This window comes from Xyrauchen texanus, chromosome 3, assembly GCF_025860055.1.
Source record: "Xyrauchen texanus isolate HMW12.3.18 chromosome 3, RBS_HiC_50CHRs, whole genome shotgun sequence".
Classification (NCBI taxonomy): Eukaryota; Metazoa; Chordata; class Actinopteri; order Cypriniformes; family Catostomidae; genus Xyrauchen; species Xyrauchen texanus.
This window is the reverse complement of record NC_068278.1, coordinates 54,024,542-54,048,546: the sequence shown is the minus strand read 5'-3', so window position 1 is coordinate 54,048,546 and position 24,005 is coordinate 54,024,542. Positions and strand designations below refer to the sequence as shown.

At 40.0% G+C, this 24,005-nt stretch overlaps 1 protein-coding gene across 1 annotated transcript in view; it reads left to right on the top strand.

Moving 5' to 3' along the window:
* The window catches only part of LOC127628162 (scavenger receptor class F member 2-like), a 39,375-nt gene extending 25,850 nt beyond the window's left edge, over window positions 1–13,525 (top strand). Inside the window, exons 10-11 of the mRNA XM_052104888.1 lie at window positions 6,596–6,733; window positions 7,934–13,525. Coding sequence (XP_051960848.1) covers window positions 6,596–6,733; window positions 7,934–9,054 — 1,259 coding nt within the window. The 3' untranslated portion in view covers window positions 9,055–13,525. The remainder of the gene's footprint in view (window positions 1–6,595; window positions 6,734–7,933) is intronic.
* The last annotated feature ends 10,480 nt before the right edge of the window (window positions 13,526–24,005 follow it).

Here is a 24,005-nt window from a genome sequence, read left to right as displayed (position 1 = left end):
GGACGCAACACCCCTTGTTGAGTGAGCTCAGACCCGCAAGGGTAGGGGCACGGCCTGGGTGTGATAAGCCAGTGTTATGGCGTCGACAACCCAGTGGGCGAGCCTCTGTTTGGAGACGGCATTCCCTTTCTGCCGTCCCCCAAAGCAGACAAAGAGCTGCTCAGAGCGTCTGGTGCTCTGTGTGCGGCCCAGGTAAATGCGCAGGGCGCGCACTGGACATAGCAACGAAAGGGTTGGGTCTGCCTCCTCCCGGAGCAGCGCTTGCAGGTTCACTACCTGATCTCGGAATGGTGTGGTAGGAACCTTGGGTACATAGCCCGGTCGCGGTCTTAGGATCACAGACGTATCTGCCGGACCGAACTCCAAGCAAGTGTCGCTGACAGAGAACGCTTGCAGGTCCCCGACCCTCTTGATAGAGGTGAGCGCGATCAGCAGGGCCGTCTTAAGAGAGAGGGCCCTGAGTCCAATTGATTTAAGCGGCTCGAAGGGGGGTCTCTGGAGTCCTGCCAAGACTACTGAGAGATCCCAGGAGGGAACTAGGCCTGGCCGGGAGGGATTCAACCTCCAGGCGCCTCTCAGGAACCTGAGGATCAGGTCGTGCTTACCCAAAGACTTGCCATCTACAGGATCGTGGTGGCCGGCAATGGCGGCAACATACACCTTGAGGGTGGACGGGGACAGCCTCCTGTCCAGCGTCTCCTGTAGGAACAGGAGCACTGACTTGATCGCGCATCTCTGCGGGTCTTCAGTTCGGGAAGAACACCAATCTGCGAACAAGCGCCACTTTAGGGCGTAAAGGTGCCTGGTAGAGGGGGCTCTGGCTTGGTTGATTGTATTCACAACGGTCGCCGGTAAGCCGGCTAGCTCTTCCGCATCCCGTCCAGGGACCAGACGTGGAGGTTCCAGAGGTCTGGGCGCGGGTGCCAGAGCGTGCCCCGTCCCTGAGAGAGGAGGTCCTTTCTCAGGGGAATTCGCCAGGGAGGAGCTGTCACGAGAAGCCTGAGTTCCGAGAACCAAGTCTGGGTGGGCCAGTAGGGGGCCACTAGCGTGACTTGCCCCTCGTCCTCCCTGACCTTGCACAGCACCGGTGCAAGAAGGCTCACTGGGGGAAATGTGTACTTGCGCAGCCCCGAGGGCCAGCTGTGTGCCAGCGCGTCTGTCACGAGGGGAGCCTCTGTTAGGGCGTACCAGAGCGGACAGTGGGAGGTTTCCTGGGAGGCGATCAGGTCTACCTGGGCCTTGCCAAACCGTTCCCAAATCAGCTGGACCGACTGGGGGTGAATCCTCCACTCCCTGCCGGGCAGGCGTTGTCGTGATAGCGCGTCCGCTACGACGTTGATCTTGCCGGGGATGTGAGTGGCACGCGGCGACTTGAGTCGCTGCTGGCTCCATAGGAGGAGACGGCGGGCGAGTTGTGACATGTGGCGGGAGCGTACGCCGCCTTGGCGATTTATGTACGCCACCACCGTGGTGCTGTCCAATCTCACGAGGACGTGTTTGTCCTGAACTAACGGGAGGAACTTCCTGAGAGAAAGAAGGACGGTCAGCAACTCCAGGCAGTTGATGTGCCAACGCAGCGGGGCCCCTTTCCAACGGCCCGCTGCACACGGCACCCCACCCGGACCGGGAGGCGTTGGTTGTGACCAGAATGTGTCGGGACACCTGCTGCAGGGGCACTCCTGCCCGTAAAAAGCAGAGGTCTGTCCAGGGTCGGAGTGTTTTGAGGCAGGCGGGGGTGATCCTTACCGATGCGTGCCATGGTGCCATGCTTGTCTCGGGACTCGAGTCTGGAGCCAGTGCTGGAGTGGTCTCATATGCATCAACCCCAGCGGCGCGACCGCCGCGGAGGATGCCATATGCCCCAGGAGCCTCTGGAAAAGTTTTAGAGGGACCACTGTGCCTGGCTTGAAGGAAGCGAGGCAATCCAGCACCGACTGAGCACGCTCGCTCGTGAGACGTGCTGTCATTGAGACTGAGTCTAACTCCAGCCCGAGAAAAGAGATGCTCTGAACTGGAGTGAGCTTGCTCTTTTCCCAGTTGACCTGAAGCCCCAAGCGGCTGAGGTGCTGGAGCACCTGGTCTCTGTGTGTGCATAGTAACTCTCGAGAGTGTGCTAGGATGAGCCAGTCGTCGAGGTAGTTGAGAATGCGGATGGTGGCTACTCGTAGCGGGGCAAGGGCCGCCTCTGCGAACTTCGTGAAGGCGCAAGGGGACAGAGACAGGCCAAAGGGGAGGACTTTGTACTGAAACGCCTGGCCGTCGAACGCGAACCGTAAGCAGGGTCGGTGTCGTGGCAGAATTGAGACGTGGAAGTACGCGTCCTTCAGGTCTACCGCTGCGAACCAATCTAGATGCTGAACGCCAGCCAGAATATTTCTCTGCGTGAGCATTTTGAACGGGAGTTTTAACAAGGCCCGATTGAAAACTTCGCGAGGTCCAGGATTGGTCGTAAGCCGCCGCCTTTCTTGGGTACAATGAAGTAAGGGCTGTAGAAACCCTTCCTCATTTCGGTTGGAGGGACGGGCTCTACCGCGCCCTTGGCTAAGAGGGTCACGATTTCTGTGCACAGGGAACTGGCATGCTTGCCGTGTACTGCAGAAAAGCGGACGCCCCTGAAGGGGGGCGGGAGCCGGGCAAACTGAATTGCGTAACCGAGTCGAATGGTCCAGTGCAGCCAGCGTGATGCGTTGGGAAGCGCAATCCACGCTTCCCAGCTCTGCGCTAGGGGCACCAAATGGACGAGTATTTTGGACGTACCCGGCGGGGCCTCGCAGCGGGGCGGAACAGGTAATGCAGCGTTGGGTGGCTTCATCGCGGCCTGAGGCTGAGGTGCTGAGAATAGACTCAAAGCACTTACCTTGCTCCGCACACCCGGCAGGGGGCGGGTCTGTGACTGAGGAGGAGGTCTGATGTTGGCGTCCTCTGGACTCGTCCGAACCGGCCGGCCGGGGGACAGTCGTGGGCAGGCGGAAGGCGGAATCGCCGCGTCTGGTGTACCGGGGCTGTCGTAATCTGAAAGCAGATTGCCGTGAGAACGGCATTTGCGGGCCAGGTGACCCAGAGGCAAAGGAAATAGCTCTTATTGAGAATGTGGGTACCACAACCCCCGTCAGGGGGTGTGACAAATGAAAAAACAAAGGATTCTCCTCCCGGCCACCGGGGACGGAGCGGTCTTACCACCTCTGGAGCTAACTTCTTCGGCTCTGGGTCGGCTGTCTCAGGAACACTTGGGAGCCTTCCGGGTCCTAGAGGGGGTTTGTGAGACAGGGGGCGACGCTGGGGCTGAGAGCTGGGCCCGGGTTGAGGCGGAGCAGGAGCTGTTTTTTTCGCAGGGGGACGCCCTCGGCGGGCAGACGGGGCAGGGCCTGTAGCGGTAGGTCTGCGGCGGGGCATGATGCTTTAGAAATGGCCTCCGTCTGCTTTTTCACCGCGGAGAACTGTTGGGCGAAGTCCTCGACGGTGTCGCCGAAAAGGCCAGTCTGAGAGACAGGTGCGTCCAGGAGGCGGTTCTTGTCGGCCTCACGCATCTCGACCAGACTGAGCCAAAGATGGCGTTCCTGGACCACTAGGGTGGCCATCGCCTGTCCGAGTGCCCAAATCGCCCCCAGCGCCAACCGCATCGTCCTCAATCCCGTGGGAAGAAGGAGCAATGCGGGGTGCAGCTGGGGTGGCTTGCTTTCTGTTTAAAGCAAGCCGCGACCGCAACGTGGTCATGGTCATGTTCTCGCAGTGAGAACATGAACCATCCACAAACGCCGTCTCGGTGTGATCGTGGCCCAAACACACGAGACAGCGCCTGTGGCCGTCTGAAGCAGAGAGCACTCTACCGCATCCAGGAACAACACAGGGGCGGAAGGGCATCTTGAAAAAGACGCGTTCTGAAAAGAACGTTCAACGCCGCTGTGTTTTGCTCTTTTAGAGAAATTACTCTTTTAATAGGAATTTAGTCTTTTAATACACAGTGTGTGTGTGTGTCTGCGCTGTCGAAGCGCTCAGGGGCAACAATGCACGCCGTGCAATGTAAAGGAGAAAGCCGCTGTTGTGCGCCGTCAAGATCCAACAGCATGCAGATCGTCAGAGGAAACAGGAACGTTTTAATGTGGTGTGTACAACACAATGGCTACCTGCATGTTGGTTACACCACCATACTGTGATTTGGTTGAAAAAGGTTTTTGAAATATTAATAATATTTTAAAGCAAAATTGTTTCACTGCTTATTTTTTTAAAGAAATAATAATGAACTAGAATTAAAATCCCGCTCACTGCTGCTATTTGTAAACAGTATATGAATTATTAATCCGTTTAATTCGGATCTTGCGCCGTCAAGATCCAACAGCATGCAGATCGTCAGAGGAAACAGGAACGTTTTAATGTGGCGTGTAACTCGCAGCAAACTGCAGACAGACCATCGGCTCCGAAGAAATTTTCTGACTAAACTTCCGTATTTGCCCCGCTTAAATACCCGTATCGCGGGGCGGGTATGCAAATACTGACTGCCAACTCTCATTGGCCCTTTTCAATAGGTCAGAGGTGAATATCGGCACTCAAGAGAGACCCCTAGTGTCGCTTCTCCGACACAACGTGGAGAGAGCGACAGAAGGGGAACTGGACTTTGCATACCAGAATGCAGCCATGTGGTTGAAGAGGAAACGTTGAAAAATAAGAGGGGTTGGTGACATCATCCGAAACGGAAGGTTGTTTTAAAGGCAGAGTAAAGGGTCAATCAGGCTGAATGCGTTTTTCTGTTAAAAATAGCAAGGCGCAGCTCAACAAATGGAACAGGATGCAAATGTCTTGAGACACCTTTTTAAACATTGAAGTTCTTTTAACTTATTACTGTGTCTTAAAATGTGGCAAAGACATCTGCCTTTCACATGTTTACATAGAAAAACTATTTGAAAACAGATGACACAAAAACATGCTCAGAGTAAACGGCCCTCAAGTGTTTACATTTTGAGGAAATATTACAGACAGACATTTGTTTTCTTTGGAATAAGGGTCATTAACAAATAAGGTTGTCAGTGGTGATAAACATAAGAAATAATTACAAAAATCTTGTTCAAAACATATGACAAATTCATAGTAATATTTGTGTCCATGTTGGTTTCTTTAATTTTTTTAAAAACAATCTACCAAAAATGACTTGAAATATGTCAAGTTGTGTAACCATCAAGTATAAGGTATTAAAATGTTTTACTTGCACCTCGAATACACCTGAGCGTAACAAATTAATGTTTAATTTCAAAAAGTTTTCAAACAAGGTAAAAACAATATATATATAAAAATATCTTGATTTTTTAGTCATGAATATCAAGAAGTTTTCTTAAGATAACTTAATTTGAACTGAAGAAAATGCGTCCTCTCTGTGTTATTTATTTATTTATTTATATTGACAACACAATGGCTACCTGCATGTTGGTTACACCACCATACTGTGATTTGGTTAAAAAAGGTTTTTGAAATATTAATAATATTTTAAAGCAAAATTGTTTCACTGCTTATTTTTTTAAAGAAATAATAATGAACTAGAATAAAATCCCGCTCACTGCTGCTATTTGTAAACGGTTTATGAATTATTAATCCGTTTCTGTCATGCAAACTTTAACAGGTATTTAAACATGTAAAAAGTTTGCATGACCGAAACATTGTATAAATAAATTGTAAACTATTCACAAGCAGCAGTAGTGTGCAGGATTTATTTCTTGTTTATTCACTTCAGGTGTGCAGGTTTTTTTTTTATTTTTATTTTTTTTTAAATAAATAAATAAAAACTATGATTCCATAGACATTTATTGTCTCTAGATGCTTACACCACTTTGAAATGTATTACTTTAATTCCCATGCAGAAAAAATATCAAAATATGAACTACTGCAAGAATAGGATGAATTTTTATTTAAAGCTGACTTTAAAGGAATCTTTAGCTAGACCCTATTAGATATAACAGAAGCTTACATTATAGCTCTACATGGCTATATATGCGAAGAGCAGTGTCAGAGGTGTAACAAGGAAAAGTTACTATGGTTAGCATCTACTCTAGTGTCTCATGGCTGAGAGCAGATTTGAGTAACAAACCACAGGAAGCTCCAGCTGACCAACTTTTCTAGGTCAGCATGAATGCATCATCATTACATTTAAGTGGGTGGAAGGAAGTGGCCACCATGACTTTAATTAGCAAGCAAAAGATCTAGGCTAAATTTGTCACTGCTAAAGTTGATTGTGTGTCTCTATACAGTGGCCTCAGAAGTAGCTGGAAATTGTAACCACAATTAAAAATGTATAAATGTGAACTTTACCTAAAACAACAGATATTCTGGTTCAAATTGTAACAAAAAAGTTCTTCAGTTGCCCGCATTGCATACCTCTGGTGTGCTGGTGTAGCATTGTGTAGCATTTGCCGTCAATTCTGGCTTTCATAAAGATTATCCACACTCGTTTTGCAGACTGTATACCCTTGTCTGTCACCAATGCAGACTGGAGAGCCTAACATCTCATCATTTATGTTGTAAATGAGTGTTCATTGTAGAGACCATGGAGCCCTCTTCCACTGATCTGACCTGACTTCTCTGTTTGTTTTCCACTTGTCCAAACCCTTAGTCACCCACCACGATCCTGAGAACACGGTTGAATCCCCCTCCGTGGTGGACCAGCCTTCTCCATCTTGGTCATCTCAGGAGTCTTTCTCTTCCTTTGAAACAAGCGAAGATGGGCCTGTTTACTGCATACCACATGAAGGTACGATAAAGTGGGAACTTGCTCAGATAAACCATCTGTTTGTACAACAGAGTGTAGTGATCAGGGAGTTGAGGAGTCTCCTAACGATTGACCCCATTCTGTGTTAAGCGTCGGGCCTCCAGGTGAGTATATCATGTGCATTGAGATAATAGATGCTGGAAAAGTCCAAGTCAGCTGTGCGTTTTCAGAAAGTGACTCGGATCTTTTAAATAAATTGTGGTTTGGAAGGGATTAGTCTTTCCAACTGTTGTTCTCTGCCCAATTTAGGGTGCTGCAACATTTATATTAAAGTTTGTTAAAGAAACACACAAAGTAGTGTTCCATATGTTAATGTGTATTATTGATGTTTATCTGTACATGCACTGTATTCTACAGATTTGCTTGTGATTTCATTATATGTTTATTTAGGCTAATTATTTGATTATTGTTAGTTGCTTTTAAAAAATGTAATGGAACACTATCTTACAAATTATTAAAGGAATAATCTGGGTTCAATACAAGTTAAGATCAATCGAAAGCATTTGTGGCATAATGTTGATTACCACCAAATATTATTTTGACTTTATCTTGAAAAAAAAGCAAAAATCATGGTTACAGTTGAGGCACTTATTATGGAAGTGAATGGGGCCAATTTTTAAAGGGTTTCAAGGCAGAAATGTGAAGCTTATAATTTTATAAAACCACTTACATTGATTATTCTGTTAAAACTCTGTATTATTTGAGCTGTAAAGTTGTACAGAAAAGATCAGTAAGCGATTTTATCTCACTAAAATCTTGTTCATACATATTGTTTACGTCTTGTGTCAGTACTTTTAAAAAAGTGATTTTTTTTTTCATGTTATTAGAATTAGTAATTAGAAGATAAATGAAGTTCCCATTGAAGTTTGCATTTAAATCAAAGATGCCAGGGTATGATTTTGCACGATAATTGCTTTTGAGATTAAAAGAGAGGGAAATATATTATTGAGATAATGTAGAGAAATATAGGCTACTAACATATATTATATATATATATATATTTTTTTTTTTGCATTAAATTTGTATATATTAATGCAATATCATAACATAAAAAAGTATGTTGCTAGATGAACAAAGATTAAAAAATGCTGTAAAAAATAATTGTTCATCTAGAGCAGCTTGATAGTATGCTATTCTGAACTAAGAGCTTATTACCTTTTCACTTGCTTTTGCCATTCTCAGAGACTATGAATGAGAGCTATGAGAAACAAAGTTCTAGTGCTGCTCCAGAAACATCATCAACACCCAATGAAGACGCAGGAGAGTATACATCCCTCAAAAATACAAGAGAAACTACTACACAAACTGTTAGCGATGGGAGTGAGCAGCCGCTCCTGAAATCATCAGACAGTGAGGGCTCTTCTAGTGGATCTGAGTCAACCATGGGTGCTGTTTATGCCCATATCGCTCGTCTTTCCAAGCTTTCCAAAGAGGAGGAGGACAATGCCTCTACACCAGATGTCAAAGGTAATGGCAAGGCTCCTTCCACAGAGAAGATGAAACCGCGTCCTCCAGACCCCTCCACCAAACCGAAGGTGTCCTGGATCCATGGAACTTCTGGAACCAACCAAACAGAGCAAGGCCAGACTCCGACACCACAAAAAGAGAAGAACTCTGAAAATTCTGGAAAGATTAATGATAAACAGCGATCAAAGGAGAAGTCGAGCAAGAACCGCGAAAAGCATCAGGATGGTAAAAAGTTGGATGAAACTGAATCTCCGAGCAAAACCATAACTCTCAAAGCTTCTGATACTATTGATCACCTCAATGGAACTTTCCAGAATGCCTGGAAGAAGATTGGAAGCTTCCACTCAGACAAGAAAATTAGTGACACCAACAAAGATCCACCCAAGAGCCCAAAAATCATGCATCCACACATGAACTCTGAGGCTGCCACTCTACTTGCGGCTCAACTGAAGGAGAAGACCCAAAGCCTCAATCGCAATGAGGGTCTTATAGTAGGCATCAAACACAATGGTGTGTCAACCCCTCAAGCCAGCAGAGAAAAGCCAACCCCACCTCAAAAGACCAAGCGTTCTATTACTGGGACCAACAAACCCCTTCTTCCCACTTCCAGCAACCTTCAGAAGATGGTGGCCCCTATTTCAGACTCTACCCCTGAATCTAAAAGTTTAGAGAAACAGGGGGTAAATGTGACCAAGTTAGAAGTTGAAGGGGAGGCCACACCAAAGAAAACGCCAATCAAAAAACCACCAAGGAAAAAAGGAAAGGAGGGAATACTGGACAGCGTAGGCAAAAGCACTCCAAAGACAGCCATTATGCCACCTCAGACTGTCAAGTAGTAACGTCCATTTTTGAGAACATACTGTATAATCAGGGGCGCATTAAGGTACCATGGACGGCTACACGGACAGCTTTCATAAATGCACACCGTCTCAGAGTTTACAACAACTTCTCCCGGTGAGTGTGTGCAGATGTGCTCCTCCAGCGAACGTCGACAGGGGATAATGGGGTGGTGGATGCCGTGAAAGGGGCTCCCTGGGATTTGTGGGGCCATGGGCCTCAGCCCGTGCATTAATGCGCCCCTGTGTATGACACAACATTTTTTGATTATCTTTTGTTGAACACTATATAGGAATTGAATGAATTTTTAAATACTATATAGGAATTGAATGAATTTTTAAATGAATGAGCTGCTTATAGGATTTAATATTTTAAAGGATTTTGGTTCTCAATAACTCATTTGAAGTCCTGGAATCGGAAGCAACACCTTGGGATGACCATATTTTAAAGTACAGCTTTAAAAAGGAGTTTGAAATTAATGTAATAAGCTCATTTTCGTATGCTTTCAGTTTTACATCTGCTACACTATGTCATTTTGTTTGAACATTGAACAGAGATATTTTGCTATCGTAATTTCCGTGTGATCGTATAAATTCATTTGCAGTTTTTGTGTCTGAAAGGTTGAATTTAGCACTGAATTGACAGGTGTAAAGAATGAACTAAAGGTACTGAAAAGGTACAGAGATGATGCCAGAAATTCTCCTATATTTTAAATTTTCTCAGGCCATATATGTATATGTTCAATAGCTTGTAAATCAAGGAACGTATTTAGTTTGCTACAAAGATAATATTTTTCATAAAATATATCATATATATTGGTGGCCACATTTTGGAATAATGTACAGATATTGCTCTAATGGAAAGACATTTTTACTTTTATTAACCAAAGTGGCATTCAACTGATCACAATGTTTATATTCAGGACATTAGTAACGTGAAAAATTACTATTGCAATTTGAAAAAAAAAAATCTGAACTTCTTAAACTACTTCAAAGAGCTCTTATAAAAAAATCCTCCACGTGCATCAATGACAGCTTTGCAGATCCTTGGCATTCCAGCTGTCAGTTTGTCCAGATACTCAGGTGACATTTCACCCCACACTTCCTGTAGCACTTGCTATAGGCTGTCTTGTCAGTCACTTCTCATGCACCTTACACTCTAGCTGATCCCACAAACCTTTTCTTTTTGTTTTTCTGTTTCAAAAGTGGTTTTCTTTGCAATTCTCCCCATAAGGCCTGCACCCCTGAGTCTTCTCTTTACTGTTGTACATGAAACTGGTGTTGAGCGTGTAGAATTCAATGAAGCTGTCAGCAGAGGACATGTGAGGCGTCTATTTCTCAAACTAGAGACTAGAGACGATATACTTATCGTCTTGTTTAGTTGTACATCTGGCCTTCCACATCTCTTTCTGTCCTTGTTAGAGCCTGTTGTCTTTTGTCTTTGTTCAGCATTTTTTTTGCAATTTCAAGCATTGAATATTGAATTTTTTACCTAACATTGACCTTAATACATGCCAGTCTATTGCATGCCGTGGCAACTCAATGTTAAGATTAATTTAACGAACCAAATAGCTTTTTTTATTATATCTTTTGATATAATAGCAAGTGATTTTCTAGGACCAAATTAGCAATTTATCATTATTACTCAAGGATAAGGTGTTGGATTGATGGCTGCTGGAAATGGGGCCTGTCTAGATTTGATAAAAAATAACCTTTTTATATAGTGATGGTGCTGTTTTTTTACATCAGTAATCATTGTAATCATTTGAATTCCATTTTTGCTGAATTAAAGTGCCAATTTCCTTCTGAAACACAAAAATATGTACATTATTCAAAACTTTTGGCCACCAGTGTATATTATTAAAAACATTATTCAGATGTTTAAAATGCATTACATTATTGTGGCAGAGGAGTTATGTATTGATAAATCAATACAAAAATTGGCTTAAGAATTCAATGTATTGTTTATTTGCATATTATTGAACTTAAGCTATTCATTGCCCTACAGTTCACAGGAATTTTGCAATTTAATTTGTCAATCAGTCCAAGATTTATTATGAGGGCTGGTCTAAGGACCCGTCAATGTACACCTGTGTCAGACGGATACCTTTGGAGCATCTCACTTTGGTTGCGTCGTGTTATAAACATACAATTTGTAGGTCGCTGTGTCAAGTTAAATGTAGTTTAATACTTAGAAAACACATCTTGAGATAGCAAAATTCTGATTTGCGCTCCATCAAGCTGTGTTTTGAACTCAAGAATACGTCCTAGTGTTGTGCTGTCTCAAGTCAAGTCAAAATGGATTTCTATTGCACATTTAAAAGCAGTGGAGTTTCACCAAAGTGCTGTACAATAAAACGTTGAGCATATAAAAAGAAAAGGATTAATGGAAAACATGCAGCGTACAATATAGACACAATAAATAAAATACAATCAGACTTCAATCAAACTGTCTGCTGAATGGTTGGTTTGTTCTCTGTTTAAGCTGCGCATTGCCTATACAGCTGAAGTTTTGCTTCATCCTTATTACGGTCTGGGGACATGTTCATTTTTATATAATTAATCACATTGAATTAACAAGTTAAATCGACAGCCCTAGTCTAAATGTTTTGCAGTTCAATTAAAATATACTGTTTCTATACTTATGACCTTCATAACAACTTTAAATCAATAGTCCTATGTGTTTTTATGTTTATAATATCATTGCGTCATTCACAAGACTTTATTAGATTGTATCTCATTCCCACATTAAAGACAATAGGTACAAAGTCTTGTCTTGTCAAATACTGATTTGCTTCAAATCAAAGTTTGTAATGTTGTAATTCACCTCTGAGCTGGTTGGTTTGGTTCATGGCTTAGAACTGTTTTATTAAGGATTTTATGAAATCTCTATGGAAAAAAATTTATTTTTAAAATACTTCCAGTACCAAGACTGCTGAGCATGTGGACGGCACTGTTGCGCTCTTTAAGGATATGCTTTTTCTCTCTTTAGCTCTGAGTTCCAAGTTTGTTGATATGCCTGCTCATATACCTTTCCCAGTGCTAACTTTTACATAATCATTATGCGTTTCAATCTAACCATGGATGGTAAAAGAGCTCAACAAATTGGTGTCAATAAAATAATATTGAAATTGAAATGGTAATGATTAGTTTTGAACATATTGTCCGGATTTATATTTAAAAGCAGCCCTGAAAAAATATGTTTGTCCAGCATTAATATAAAACCATCAGTGATATTTTAATTCATATGCCTTAAGAAAGTGCTTGCCATATGTTATTTATAAATGAAGTATTTGCCTGATTTTTAAATAAGGCTTGATTTTTGTTTTCATACTGTAGATCTTGTATTATTTGTCCTACCATAAACAACCAGAGTGCCTGAAAAATGCCAGTATAAAGCAACCTTTAAGTTACATCATTTTCAGACTTTGCTAAAGGTATTGATTTGAAGAGTTGTAAATTAAATCCTAAGAGTTACTTTTGAATGGTTTGTAGAGGCTATATATTTGCAGTAAGCTCAATACATCCAACATTTTCTGTCTTGAAAATTGGCACAATAACTAATGTTTACTTTTCATTTTTAACTTTTTATTTTAATTATTATTTTTATTTTTGTGGTACAACTTGCTGTGTACCACCCCACAGCACTTGCAGATACTTCTAAGATGATGTCACAGGAAATGTTAAGTCAAATAGAAGATGGTAGAAGTGTATGAAAAACTGGAAGTTTAAGTTTTTATAAAAACAATTAGGAATAAACATTCAATCCGGGCCTGTTGTCATTTTTTATTTGTAAGCAGGTTAATAACTTTTTTTTTTATTATTGTGGTGTACAGTAACTGCTATTCCATCATATGGTACCTTATATTTTTCTACATGCTAAGATATTATGTAATAATATTTTACCTACATTTGTAAGCTGTGCTTATACAACGTATATCTTGCTTTTTTTTTTCTTTTTTTTTTCCTGTGTCAAATGAACTGGTTTTCAAATTTGAATACATTTTATTTCATTTTTTATGTGCAACATCAGGTACATTGGATTTTTAGTAAATGTTTTACTGTTTACTTTCAATAGAGGTTTTTCACATGTCTCTGTGGATGTTTTTGTTTTTGTAAACGATAAACTGTATGATGCAGAGGTCAGTGAGAGATCAGCATTATCTATGCATGTATTCCAGTGTGCTGTTTTTTCTTAATGCTTTTCCTTACTTGGGATCAATGACAAAAAACAACATTTCATGTTTTTGCACGGAATCCAGAATATTACCAACTGCAGTATATGAGATTTATAAGAGCTTGAAGAACAGACTTTGGCATGAGCTTTGAGTGAAGCCCAGCCTTAAACATGGAGCATTATCAATTACAGTCTCACTATGTTCATTCATTTTGTCCTGATGTGTTATTTTATGTTGTTGATGTGTGGTTGTTCAGTTACCTTATTTCAAATAAAAGCAAACCTGTAGCTCATGAATCTAAAGGGTACAAATATCAGTTGGCTTTCCCTTCTACTTAGATACAATATAGCTATTGTTCTTCCTTTTGGTGATATTGGGTACATACCTTGATGTTTAGGTCTACTTGCTCTAAAATGTCTTAAAAGCTTGATAATTTTTTTTTTTCAATCAGAGGAACCGTTATTTCAACCAAGCAGCCATTATTGCCAACTAGATTTAAAATGTTAGTAAAATATATTAGATTTAGTTAAAAAAAAATAAGCAAGGCAAGACATTGTTTTTCACTAAATTAACCTATCTGATTATATAGAATCACATTACAATATGATTTTTTACATGGCTCATTGTATGTACTGTGGCAGTTTCAGACTGACAGAAGGTCTACTGTGGCACAAGTAACAGAAAATTTGAATTATGGTTACGGGAGGAATGAGTCACAACACAGTGCTTTGCATCCTGCTGCATATGTGGCTTCGTAGCCGCAGATCGGACAGAGTGCCCATTATGACCCCTGTCCACCATTGAAAGCGCCTACAATGGGCAGGAGAGTGTCAGAACTGGACCTTGAAGCAGTAGAATGTCACCTGGTCCGATGAGTTCCATTTTCTTTTACATCATGTGGACGGCCATGTACATGTGCGCCAATCACCTGGGGAAGTGATGGCACCAGGATAAACTGTGGAAAGACGACAAGCCAGTGAACGGAGTGTGAAGCTACGGGCAATGTTCTGCCGGGAAACCCTGGGTCCGGCCATTCATGTGGACATTAATATGACCCATGCCACCTATCTAAACATCATTGCAGACCAGGTACACCCCTTCATGGCAATGGTATTCCCTGATGGCAGTGGCCTCTTTCAGCAGGGCCTCTTTCCACACTGCCCACATTGTTCGGGAATGGTTTGAGGAACAAAATGAATAGTTCAAGGTGTTGCCCTAGTCTTCAAATTCCCCAGATCTCATTCTGATGTTCTGGACCAACAAGTTTGATCCAAGGCGGCTCCACCTATCAACTTACAGGACTTGAAGGATCTGCTGCTAATGTCTTGGTGCCAGATACCAAAGGACACCATCAGGGGTCTTGTAGAGTCCATGCCTCGACTGTTCGGCACTGGTTTAGTGGTGCACGGAGGACCAACAGCATATTAGGCAGATGTTTTGGCTCATCAGTGTATGTGCACACATGCAAGAAGAAGAGTGCCCAAGACACTTGATTGTGGCAATGTTTGAAGAGAGATATCGAAACTGGTTCAAGTTGGTCCAGCCAGATGCAGTAAGTAATAAATATTTCAAAATATAACCCTGAAAACAAAGAGTTATGTGTCGAACAACGGAAAGCCGAAAGGGACAGTGTAGTATCTTTTTTAAATCACATCTTAAACTACATAACATTAAAAGCAAGCTGATCTTTGAGTGCATCTAAAGCGAGACAGTAGTAGTACGAACTTATAGTTGAATTTCAGTAATATTTAAAGATTTACTATAGAAAATAATCTCACAAATGTAACATATAAACATTTATTATATACAGGAGTAAATTATATTTGGATATTTCATCAAAGGATGGTCCCATATGTATCCACAGAGGTCTGGGCTAAAGCCTGAATATCCACTGTTTTTAATGAATTTTTATCTAAAACTCGATAGAGCATTTACCTTAACCTCATCTGTTTGGGAGAAATTGTAATTCACTTTTTGCGTCACTTAGTGATCATTTCACATTTCACTTTCACTCAATTGCTGCGATTGGTGGCCCACATAATACTCATCATTTTGCAAAAGTGTCGCCACAGTCACATCATTTTCATAGGATAAGGCACAAATTAACACACCGAAGAACTGATTTGTGGAAATGAATCAAACTTCCAAGCTCTATCAGAACCCTATCCTAATGGTCTTCATGAAACTTTATGGCCAAATAAAAAGCACACTGAAATCATCTCCATATTCACAATGTTGGTTTACAAGAAAATGTATTTACAACTCATAGGATCTATTGGCAGGTGAAGATCTTCAGTGTTGTTATTAATTTATAATGTTATATTACTACAATTCATAAAAGCCAAGAAATCTAGGCCAAGAAATTAGAAGAGATCTCATGCAATATAAGTGTCTGTGAGCCTATGTCTCTACCAACTCTCTCTCTCTCCTATCTATTCCCACTCATAGAGTAAACTATATTTTATGGTTTCCGTTGACTCCTGGCTGCCTCTGTGGTCTGAGCAGGGGATCCTGAGGAGGTTTTTGTTGCGGTAGCTGTTGTAGCAGTGGTCATATGCTCATCAAACTCTAAAGGACTCAGAGGACTCAACTGGTGAGCTGCTGTACCGTTACAACAGCCCCTTTCATAGTGGAACAGTTGGAGGTCTGTGCGAGAGGGCCTGGAGTTAAAGCATCATGCGCTGTGTATTTGCACTCCTTTCTCTACACTTTTTTTCTTTTAAGAGAGAGAGGAGAGCTTGAAGGAAGCAGCCAAAGTTTAGTGGGCAGCAGGAAACACAGGCGAGAAGGATCATGTGATCTCTAATTGAAACCAAAGAACTCGGGCACTATCCACCTTATTGTGCAACGCGGAAGTAAGCAACGGCTGCATTTCCGGCGAATGTATAAAAGTTCCGCTGTTATTGACCGCAGTGTAAATAAATAGGTTAATAATACCAGAGTTAGTGATCTGGGCTTATAAACTATCATACAAACACAGGATATACAGCAGCAAAACCATGCTAAGTTCCCAAATTCATGCAACTGATGACAATGAGCCTTTCTTAAATGTTGCATATGAGGCTTGGTTTTAGTGCATTTCATTGTGCTCTAGATGTCCTAAACAAAAGCATATAATCATAACAATAATGATTGTAACAGGCTTAGTGAAGACAGCCCAGACTGCTAAAGGTTAACTGGGTCAGTCTCAACGAAAATGTCCAGAACATGTTCAGGTCATATTTCATTGCACAATCCAATGAAAGACTTAGTATTAACAGAATGACCAATGGTTGAAGATTTGCAAATAATAAAAAAGAAACAAAAGCATTAATTAATTGAATGGTTTTGATCTTGGTTTTTTCGATCTGAATTTCTGCCATTTGTCAAACCTTCGATTTACTGGAATTACGTTATTTTTATGACAATTAAATGCATTTCTCCCCCATAATTTTCAATACCATAATGCGATAAACCCCATTCTCATCATCATAATGAAGAAAAATTTTATTATTTTATCTACTTTGTCAATTATTTAATATATTAAATAATTTTCAAAGTAGATAATATCATTTTATTCACTGGATGTTTTTTTTGTTTTTTGGCCCCATCCATCTCTCCATTCAGTGAGAAAAGTGAAAACGATAGGCTAAAGCAACACATCTGATGTTGGGGCTATACTCTGTTGAGACACTAATCAGGATGTGCACTATCCTGGTTCTTGATGATCTTCATTATAAAAAAGATGTCTCACAGATGTAGGTGCAGCTGGTACCCACAAAAATTACATACTTGAACCCTTTGTACTGCAAACATAAACTCGGACTGTCTTTGAAAGTATTCTTTATGCTGTTTTGTCTTAACATATGCATCATATTTTATACTATACTATACAAAATTCTTAATGAACACTATTGTGCACATGTATCTGTATTACGGTACAGTGTTATATTATCCAGGCATTAATCCAAACATTATAAAAAGAGTAGTTGCATTTGAAATGTACATCTACGCTATAAAATTCAAACAAGTGTGGCTTAAGTGTCCAAATTTCCCTTTAAATATCAAATATAGAATAGATATCTACAGTCTATGACAAAAAATTTTTTTTTTTTTTTTTTTTTTTTTTATACTTTAACACTGAAAAAGTCATTTTCAGAGAGCGTCTCCCATGAAAGAAAGATTATTTCTGAAAGTATGTCTGCATTCACAAAACAAAGATTTCAGAAGCAAGCACTAGGACTTTGCACCATAAGATAGAATATTATGGCCATCATCTGCAAGTGGAGAGAATAAAGAAATTTTGGAGGCAGTCATATGACAAATCAAGTGCCAGTTTAAACATATCTCTCCAAGACTTGGACCATGATCAGGTAGAAGGTCCTTTGAAACAACAGGCCCATCCGAGCAGCCACTGAACATCAGCCAACAGACCCACAACTACAAGCCTATTCAGAACTCTGAGGTTGCTATGGCAACAGGACTAGACTGCATCCACATCTGGTAGCGATTTCAGCTCTTGTGAAAAAAAAGGGGGGGGGAGAAAGAAATTTATGAGTGAAGGTGGAAAAAAAGACAAATATTTTCTGCAATGCAGAGCAGAAAAAAAGAATGTTGAGTTACACTTGAAAGGGGCTCAGAAATGTGTTTTTGTTTCTTTGTATTTCCCCAAACAAAATGGAAGAAATCTTTTATATTATGTGAATTCAATTGAGCCGTGTTCGTACTCTGGAACACTGACATGCTGTGCTACTCTGCCTGTTTAAGCAGGTTTGAGCGACAGACTCCAAAGATGAAATGATTTTATAATAAAGGCAAACATCAACATAACTTTGACATAAATCATACTCTTATAGTGTACGTGTCTGTGAGACGTTTATATTCTTCAAAAGGGTTCCTGCACTGTTGCTATTCTAGATTTCCTTACTTGAAACTATTTTACTCTTCCCTTACAAATAAATACTGTGATGTACCATATACAGTAATACAATGACGTTATCAGGTGGTAAAACATTTAACAAAAAATACTTTTTTTTTAATTTTAAATGATGAAACAATAGATATACTGTTCGAAATGAACAAAAACTTTATTTGGGCACTTTGTGGTTGTCAAACCAGTGGAACATGTCCACAGTCAATGTGATGAACTATACCTGTGGATACAAATATTGCTCAGAAAAGTGAAGTTAGTTCTAAAAGCTCTAGCATCATTTATTTGCAGATGCCATTTAATTGTGAAATGTTATGTACGCTATAAAATTCAAACAAGTGTGGCTTAAGTGTCCACATACATTTTGGGGGCCACTGTATTCTCCTATTTGTACAAAACCTTCTAGCTAAATCCTATGCCATTTTGTTTTCATACGTGTCTGTGTCTTTGCCATATGTGGGTTATTACTGGAAAGACGCTTGGCACGTGTCACTGCCACTAACCACTGGATGCTGAGCTCAGCTCTCACTGTACCGCTACAGCGCTGAGATCATATGTGTGTATAATATATTATTACAGGCTAAATCTACTGTACTCACGCTGTGATATAAGAGTGATTTGAGGTGATAACAGGGCAGTTAATTATATAATTAATGAGATGTAGGGCTAAAAATAAATGTATTTACTGCAAATTTCGGTAATGATTTGTGAATTGTAATACATTGTGTTCCAAAGTAGACAAAACCAATTAAATGCATTTTAGTCAACTGTACAAACTATGTTTTTAAATTTTCTGATGAGAGTGGTGCTTGGTAAATTCACTATGCAACTCAACGGTTGCTGGGTCATTGCTATGCATTTGCTAGGGTGTTCTGCATGGCATTACTAGATGGTTGCTAATTGGTTGCTTACTGGTCGAAATCAAAAGAACTCAAACTCCATGATCTACACTCAGTGCTGGGTAGTAATGGTTTACATGTAATCCGGATTACGTAATCAGATAACAAAAAGAAAGTATATGTAATTGGATTAAATTACATTTTAAAATACTCGTAATTGGACTACAGTTAGTTTTTTATAGATTGCATATAAACAAGGCAACGGCAGTAAATTGTTATTAATTTATTGATCATTTTCATATCAATATCATCATATTCTTACCCCGAAGCGCAATAATCTCACAGAAGAACATTTTGAGCACGTTCTCCTTTATTGTTAAAACAGTAAGATATGCACTTCAGCTAAGGAATTGGTGATGGACTATTACTAAGTAGTCTAAGTACTAAGACTATTAAAAGTATGTGTGTCAGAGTTTTTAGCTGTTAGCTTTGACCTAGCAATGTCATTGCTGTTGATTTCAAGTTTATTTAATGTTTCTATTGTTTTATGCACTTAAAATGAAATAGATATGGTTTATTTATTTTTGTATTATTTCTTTCTACCTCACCAATGGTGTGCAGCTCATACATTCGATGCCATAAGGGTCCTGCCCACAGGGTACACAATAGATCAACTGCAAAATGTGCCGCAATATGGAACAAAGCCCATCGCTCTACTGCCGCTACTGATGCATTGAAGTCCACTGCATGAAACATGACATAAAACTTGACACAGTTGCTCCTTGTGTGACTCGGTGGAACTCTGCTCTTTTAGAATATTCTTACTGTTCAAAAGATAATATCGTAAACCTCAGCTTCGGAATAGGCAATGGACTATCAGTAAGCAGTAAGGGTTAAAAGTGTTACAGTGTTTTTAAGATGAAAGCTTTGACCTAGGCAACATTGTTGCTGCTGATTTTATGCTCATTATTGTTTGTAATGCTGCTATTATTTTATGCAATTAAATGAACTTGGTATCTAGTCATTTTGAATTACAAACTTTGGCCATGCACTGTCATTAGTGTTAGATTTAATGTTTATTTAATTAATGTACTGTTTAATGCGCTTATCAATGATACGAGGAGCTCTTTTTGTTAGTAATAAATAATGAAATACATTTTCTTCTTCTTTGTACTTGTATTTTAAAATGATTATCCTACTCAAATGCATGTCACATAAAATAAAATAGAATTAGATTGAAACGTAATCCACAAGTAATTGGATTAGATTACACCAAAATGTAATAGATTCGATTATGTTACTGATTATTCTTCTACTGATTGTATTTTTTGTCATGTAACAAGTAATCCGCCCAGCGCTGTCTACATTACAAATTCCCATGATCTTCTGGTCCCTACATACTGATATAAATATAAACTCACCAAGCAATTTATTAGGAACATCTGTACACCTACGTATTCATGCGATTATCTAATCAGCCAATCGTATGGCAGCAGTGCAGTGCATAAAATCATTCAGATATGGGTCAGGAGCTTCAGTTAATGTTCACATCAACCATTAGAATGGGGAAAAATGTGATCTCATTGATTTCGACCAATGCATGATTGTAGGTGCCAGACGGGCTGGTTTGAGTATTTCTGTTACTGCTGATCTCCTGGGATTTTCACACACAACAGTCACTAGAGTTCGCTCAGAATGGTGCCAAAAACAAAAAACTTCTAGTGAGCAGCCACTATCGCACTAAAATCAAGTTAACACATGTAATTCAACTGGTAATAATTGTTATTATAATTTTTAATTTTCTTTTTTAATTTGCAACAAAAGATTTAGAGCATCGTCTCACCCATTTTCATGCTTTTGTGCCGTGACATAAATAAGCATAGCCTTTCTAAATAGACTTTGTAATTAAACTTTCTTCTTTGTGTGAGAGACTGTCAGCAAACAGTTGTCTGTACACCTCTTTTTTTCCCCTTTTGTCAGCATATTTTTGTGTCAAGTTTATGCAAGCAGATCTGCATCTAACGGAACACTTTTCTGCATTTCTCCCCCTCCCCACATCCCACCCTCTTTGCCCTCTTTTCCCTCCCTCATTCTCCTTTCTTATCCTCTCTCTTTCCTCTGCCACTCTCGCCCTCTTTTTCCCTCTCTCTTTTGTGAGAGGAGGAAGTGGTATGGTTTATTCAGGGCTCAGGTTTCAGAGGAAAGATTGTTTTTTTATTTTTACTGGATCTTAGGAAGAGAGTCAGAGAGAGAGAGAGAGAGAGAGAGAGAGAGAGAGAGAGAGAGAGAGAGAGGCTGCTTCTGTAACTATAATAGCAAAAGAAAGTTATGCAGATTAGACCAAAATGGAAAACAGCTCACAGGCTCATTTCCTCTTTCGTAAGACTATTGGCAAGCAAAGAGCCATTGAAAAGGAGAACAAACGGCTCCTTTGCATTTATTCATTTAGACTATGTTGCCGTCCAAACCACTTGCATACAGTGACTGGCTGCACCTGGTTAGTTCAGATATCATAATGCAATGTACAGGAAAGAAAACTCATTAAATATCCTTCACTCATCTGACTAATATCAAAAGTCTTTTTTATGGCATAATAAAGTTTTCATCTCATATCAGGAACTTAAAAAGTTTATTTTATTAAATCATAGGACATTCAAAATGTTCATAGGTCATGATGTTCACAGGTTATGATGTCATAGGAACTTATAACGGTTTCCTTGACGTTACATTAACTTCAAAAGGTTCTCTTATAACATCACAGAAATGTAAAAAATAGTTCCCTATGACATTAAAGGGACTTTACAGGAACTTAAAAGGGTTCTTTTATGACAACATTATCAGACCCCGGTTACTTGCTTGCTTTGATTATTGCCCCCTGGAATCTACACCCCTGTGCATACCTTAAACTGCAGTGAGAAGAGAGATGACTCAACATAAAATACTGTTTTGAACTACTCAACATTGATTAAAAAAAGAGGTCTTGATCAGGGACTGAAAACGTTCCAAAGAGTTCCTTTCGATTGTTCCGGAGTGAAAGTGTTATATTTAAATGTTGGTAAACAGTTAATAATTGGTTAATTTCATTCCTATATATATATATATTGACATGTGACATGAAACCAAAGTCTAAATGGTTTATTACCATAGATTTTTGGAATTACACCACTTCCTGTTCCCCCAAAATTAGGCTTCTCTCTTTTCAGTTGAACACGCATTGATTCAAAACTAAACTTCTTTGAATAATTGCACATTGTGGATAGTCTTCCATGACATGCTGGAGACCTTTTAGACAACTAAATATAATTACTACGTATACACGCATGGTTAATCCAGATCCAAGGAATATTTTTTAGGTAAAGATTTCTCAGTTGTTTTGAAGTCTTCACTGAGTTATTGTTAGACATGATGCATTGATACAGATTCGATGCTGCCGTGTTCTGATCGAGAAGCAGATCTGTAATTAAAACAAATAATAAAAATGTAAATATTCGTCCCACATAAGATGACTTATAGTCCAAACACGCCTAAGCAGTGTGTTCATGCATGCAGGAGAGAAAGATTTTAATTATTAATTGACCTTAAATAATTGACTTTTGGCCAGATATATTTTTGATATATATTTTATATTTGGGGATATATTTAATATTAAGTATAAGTTTATTGAAAAGATGTTATTTTATTTAGGCTACTGTATACGTACATGTAGTAATACAGAAAACACTATTTTCTGTATATTCACACAGTAGTTGAGTAGATGACACAGTAGAAACTCAAACCGCATCTCCCGTTAAAGTCCCAAAAAGCACAATTTTTAGGAGCAAAAAAAGTCCCTTTAAAATCCCCTTAAATTACATAAGAGGAACTACAACGAAAAGCAGTAGTTCTGACCTAAAACAGGCATTAGTTACTGCAGTGGAAAAGGGATTTTGGAACTTAAAAATGTATATTATGACATCATTAGGCAATTTCATAAAACAGGTACTGAAGCCTGTTGTATGTACTTTTCCCTGGAACTAGTACTTTTCGTCACTTTTGTACCTGAGGAACTATAGTTCCTCTGAGCCGTTTTAGGGGACATTTTTAGCTCATACTCCAGTGTAGGTACTTTTAGGCCTTATAGGTACTTTTAGGCTGACTGTTGGAGATGCCGCAGCCTGTGCAGGACTCCGCAGCTGCCATTTGTAAACAAAATTTTTAGCTGCTAACCTGCTTCTCTAAGGATTGCACTCATTTTACAATTCCCTTAACAGAAACAACATATAAAAAACAAAGAATCCAAAGAGGAACCTGACTAGACAGATGCATGATTCCCTCCTTTAAACCTGTATGTCCGGGGGAGGGATATGCAAATTCTGTCTGCCAATTTCTCATTGGCCTTTTCTCAAGTTCAGAGGTAACCGAGGCCTTCAAGAAGGACCCCTAGTATCGCTTCATTTGACACAACATCGAGTGAACAACAGATAGGGAACTCGACATACAAACAACTTACAAAAAAGTTTATTGTAAAAGATTGTGTTTATAGTAACTGTAACCTGAAGACACAGGATGCCTCCGAAAACTGAGAAATACTGCCTTTCGAGGCTTTAAGGAGGTAGGATGAAATAATGTGCTTTTTAAACCGTTCAAAGAGTTCCATTCATCCAGAAATGCTCGATTAAGCCATTAACTGATCAGGCATTAAGACAGCTGCCCACGTTTTTGGATGTTTGTATAAAACAGCCCTAATAAAAGTGTAGCTCTGATCCTGCCGTCCTCCGTCAGTGTTGTTGATTTTGTTGTTGCTATTAAATCGTTCATGGGAGAAACGTCAGAAGAAAAATGGTCGATACTAGATGATGTCACTAGAGGGGTACTTGAATGACACTGAAAAGATGACATGAAAAGAACTTAGAAATGTTTTCTTATGACATTATAGGAACTTAAAGCTAAAGTGTGTGATTTCGGTTCCACCGAAAGGAACTGCAAAATGAAACATTGCTCTCTCTCTCTCTCTCTCTCTCTCTCTCTCTCTCTCTCTCTCTCTCT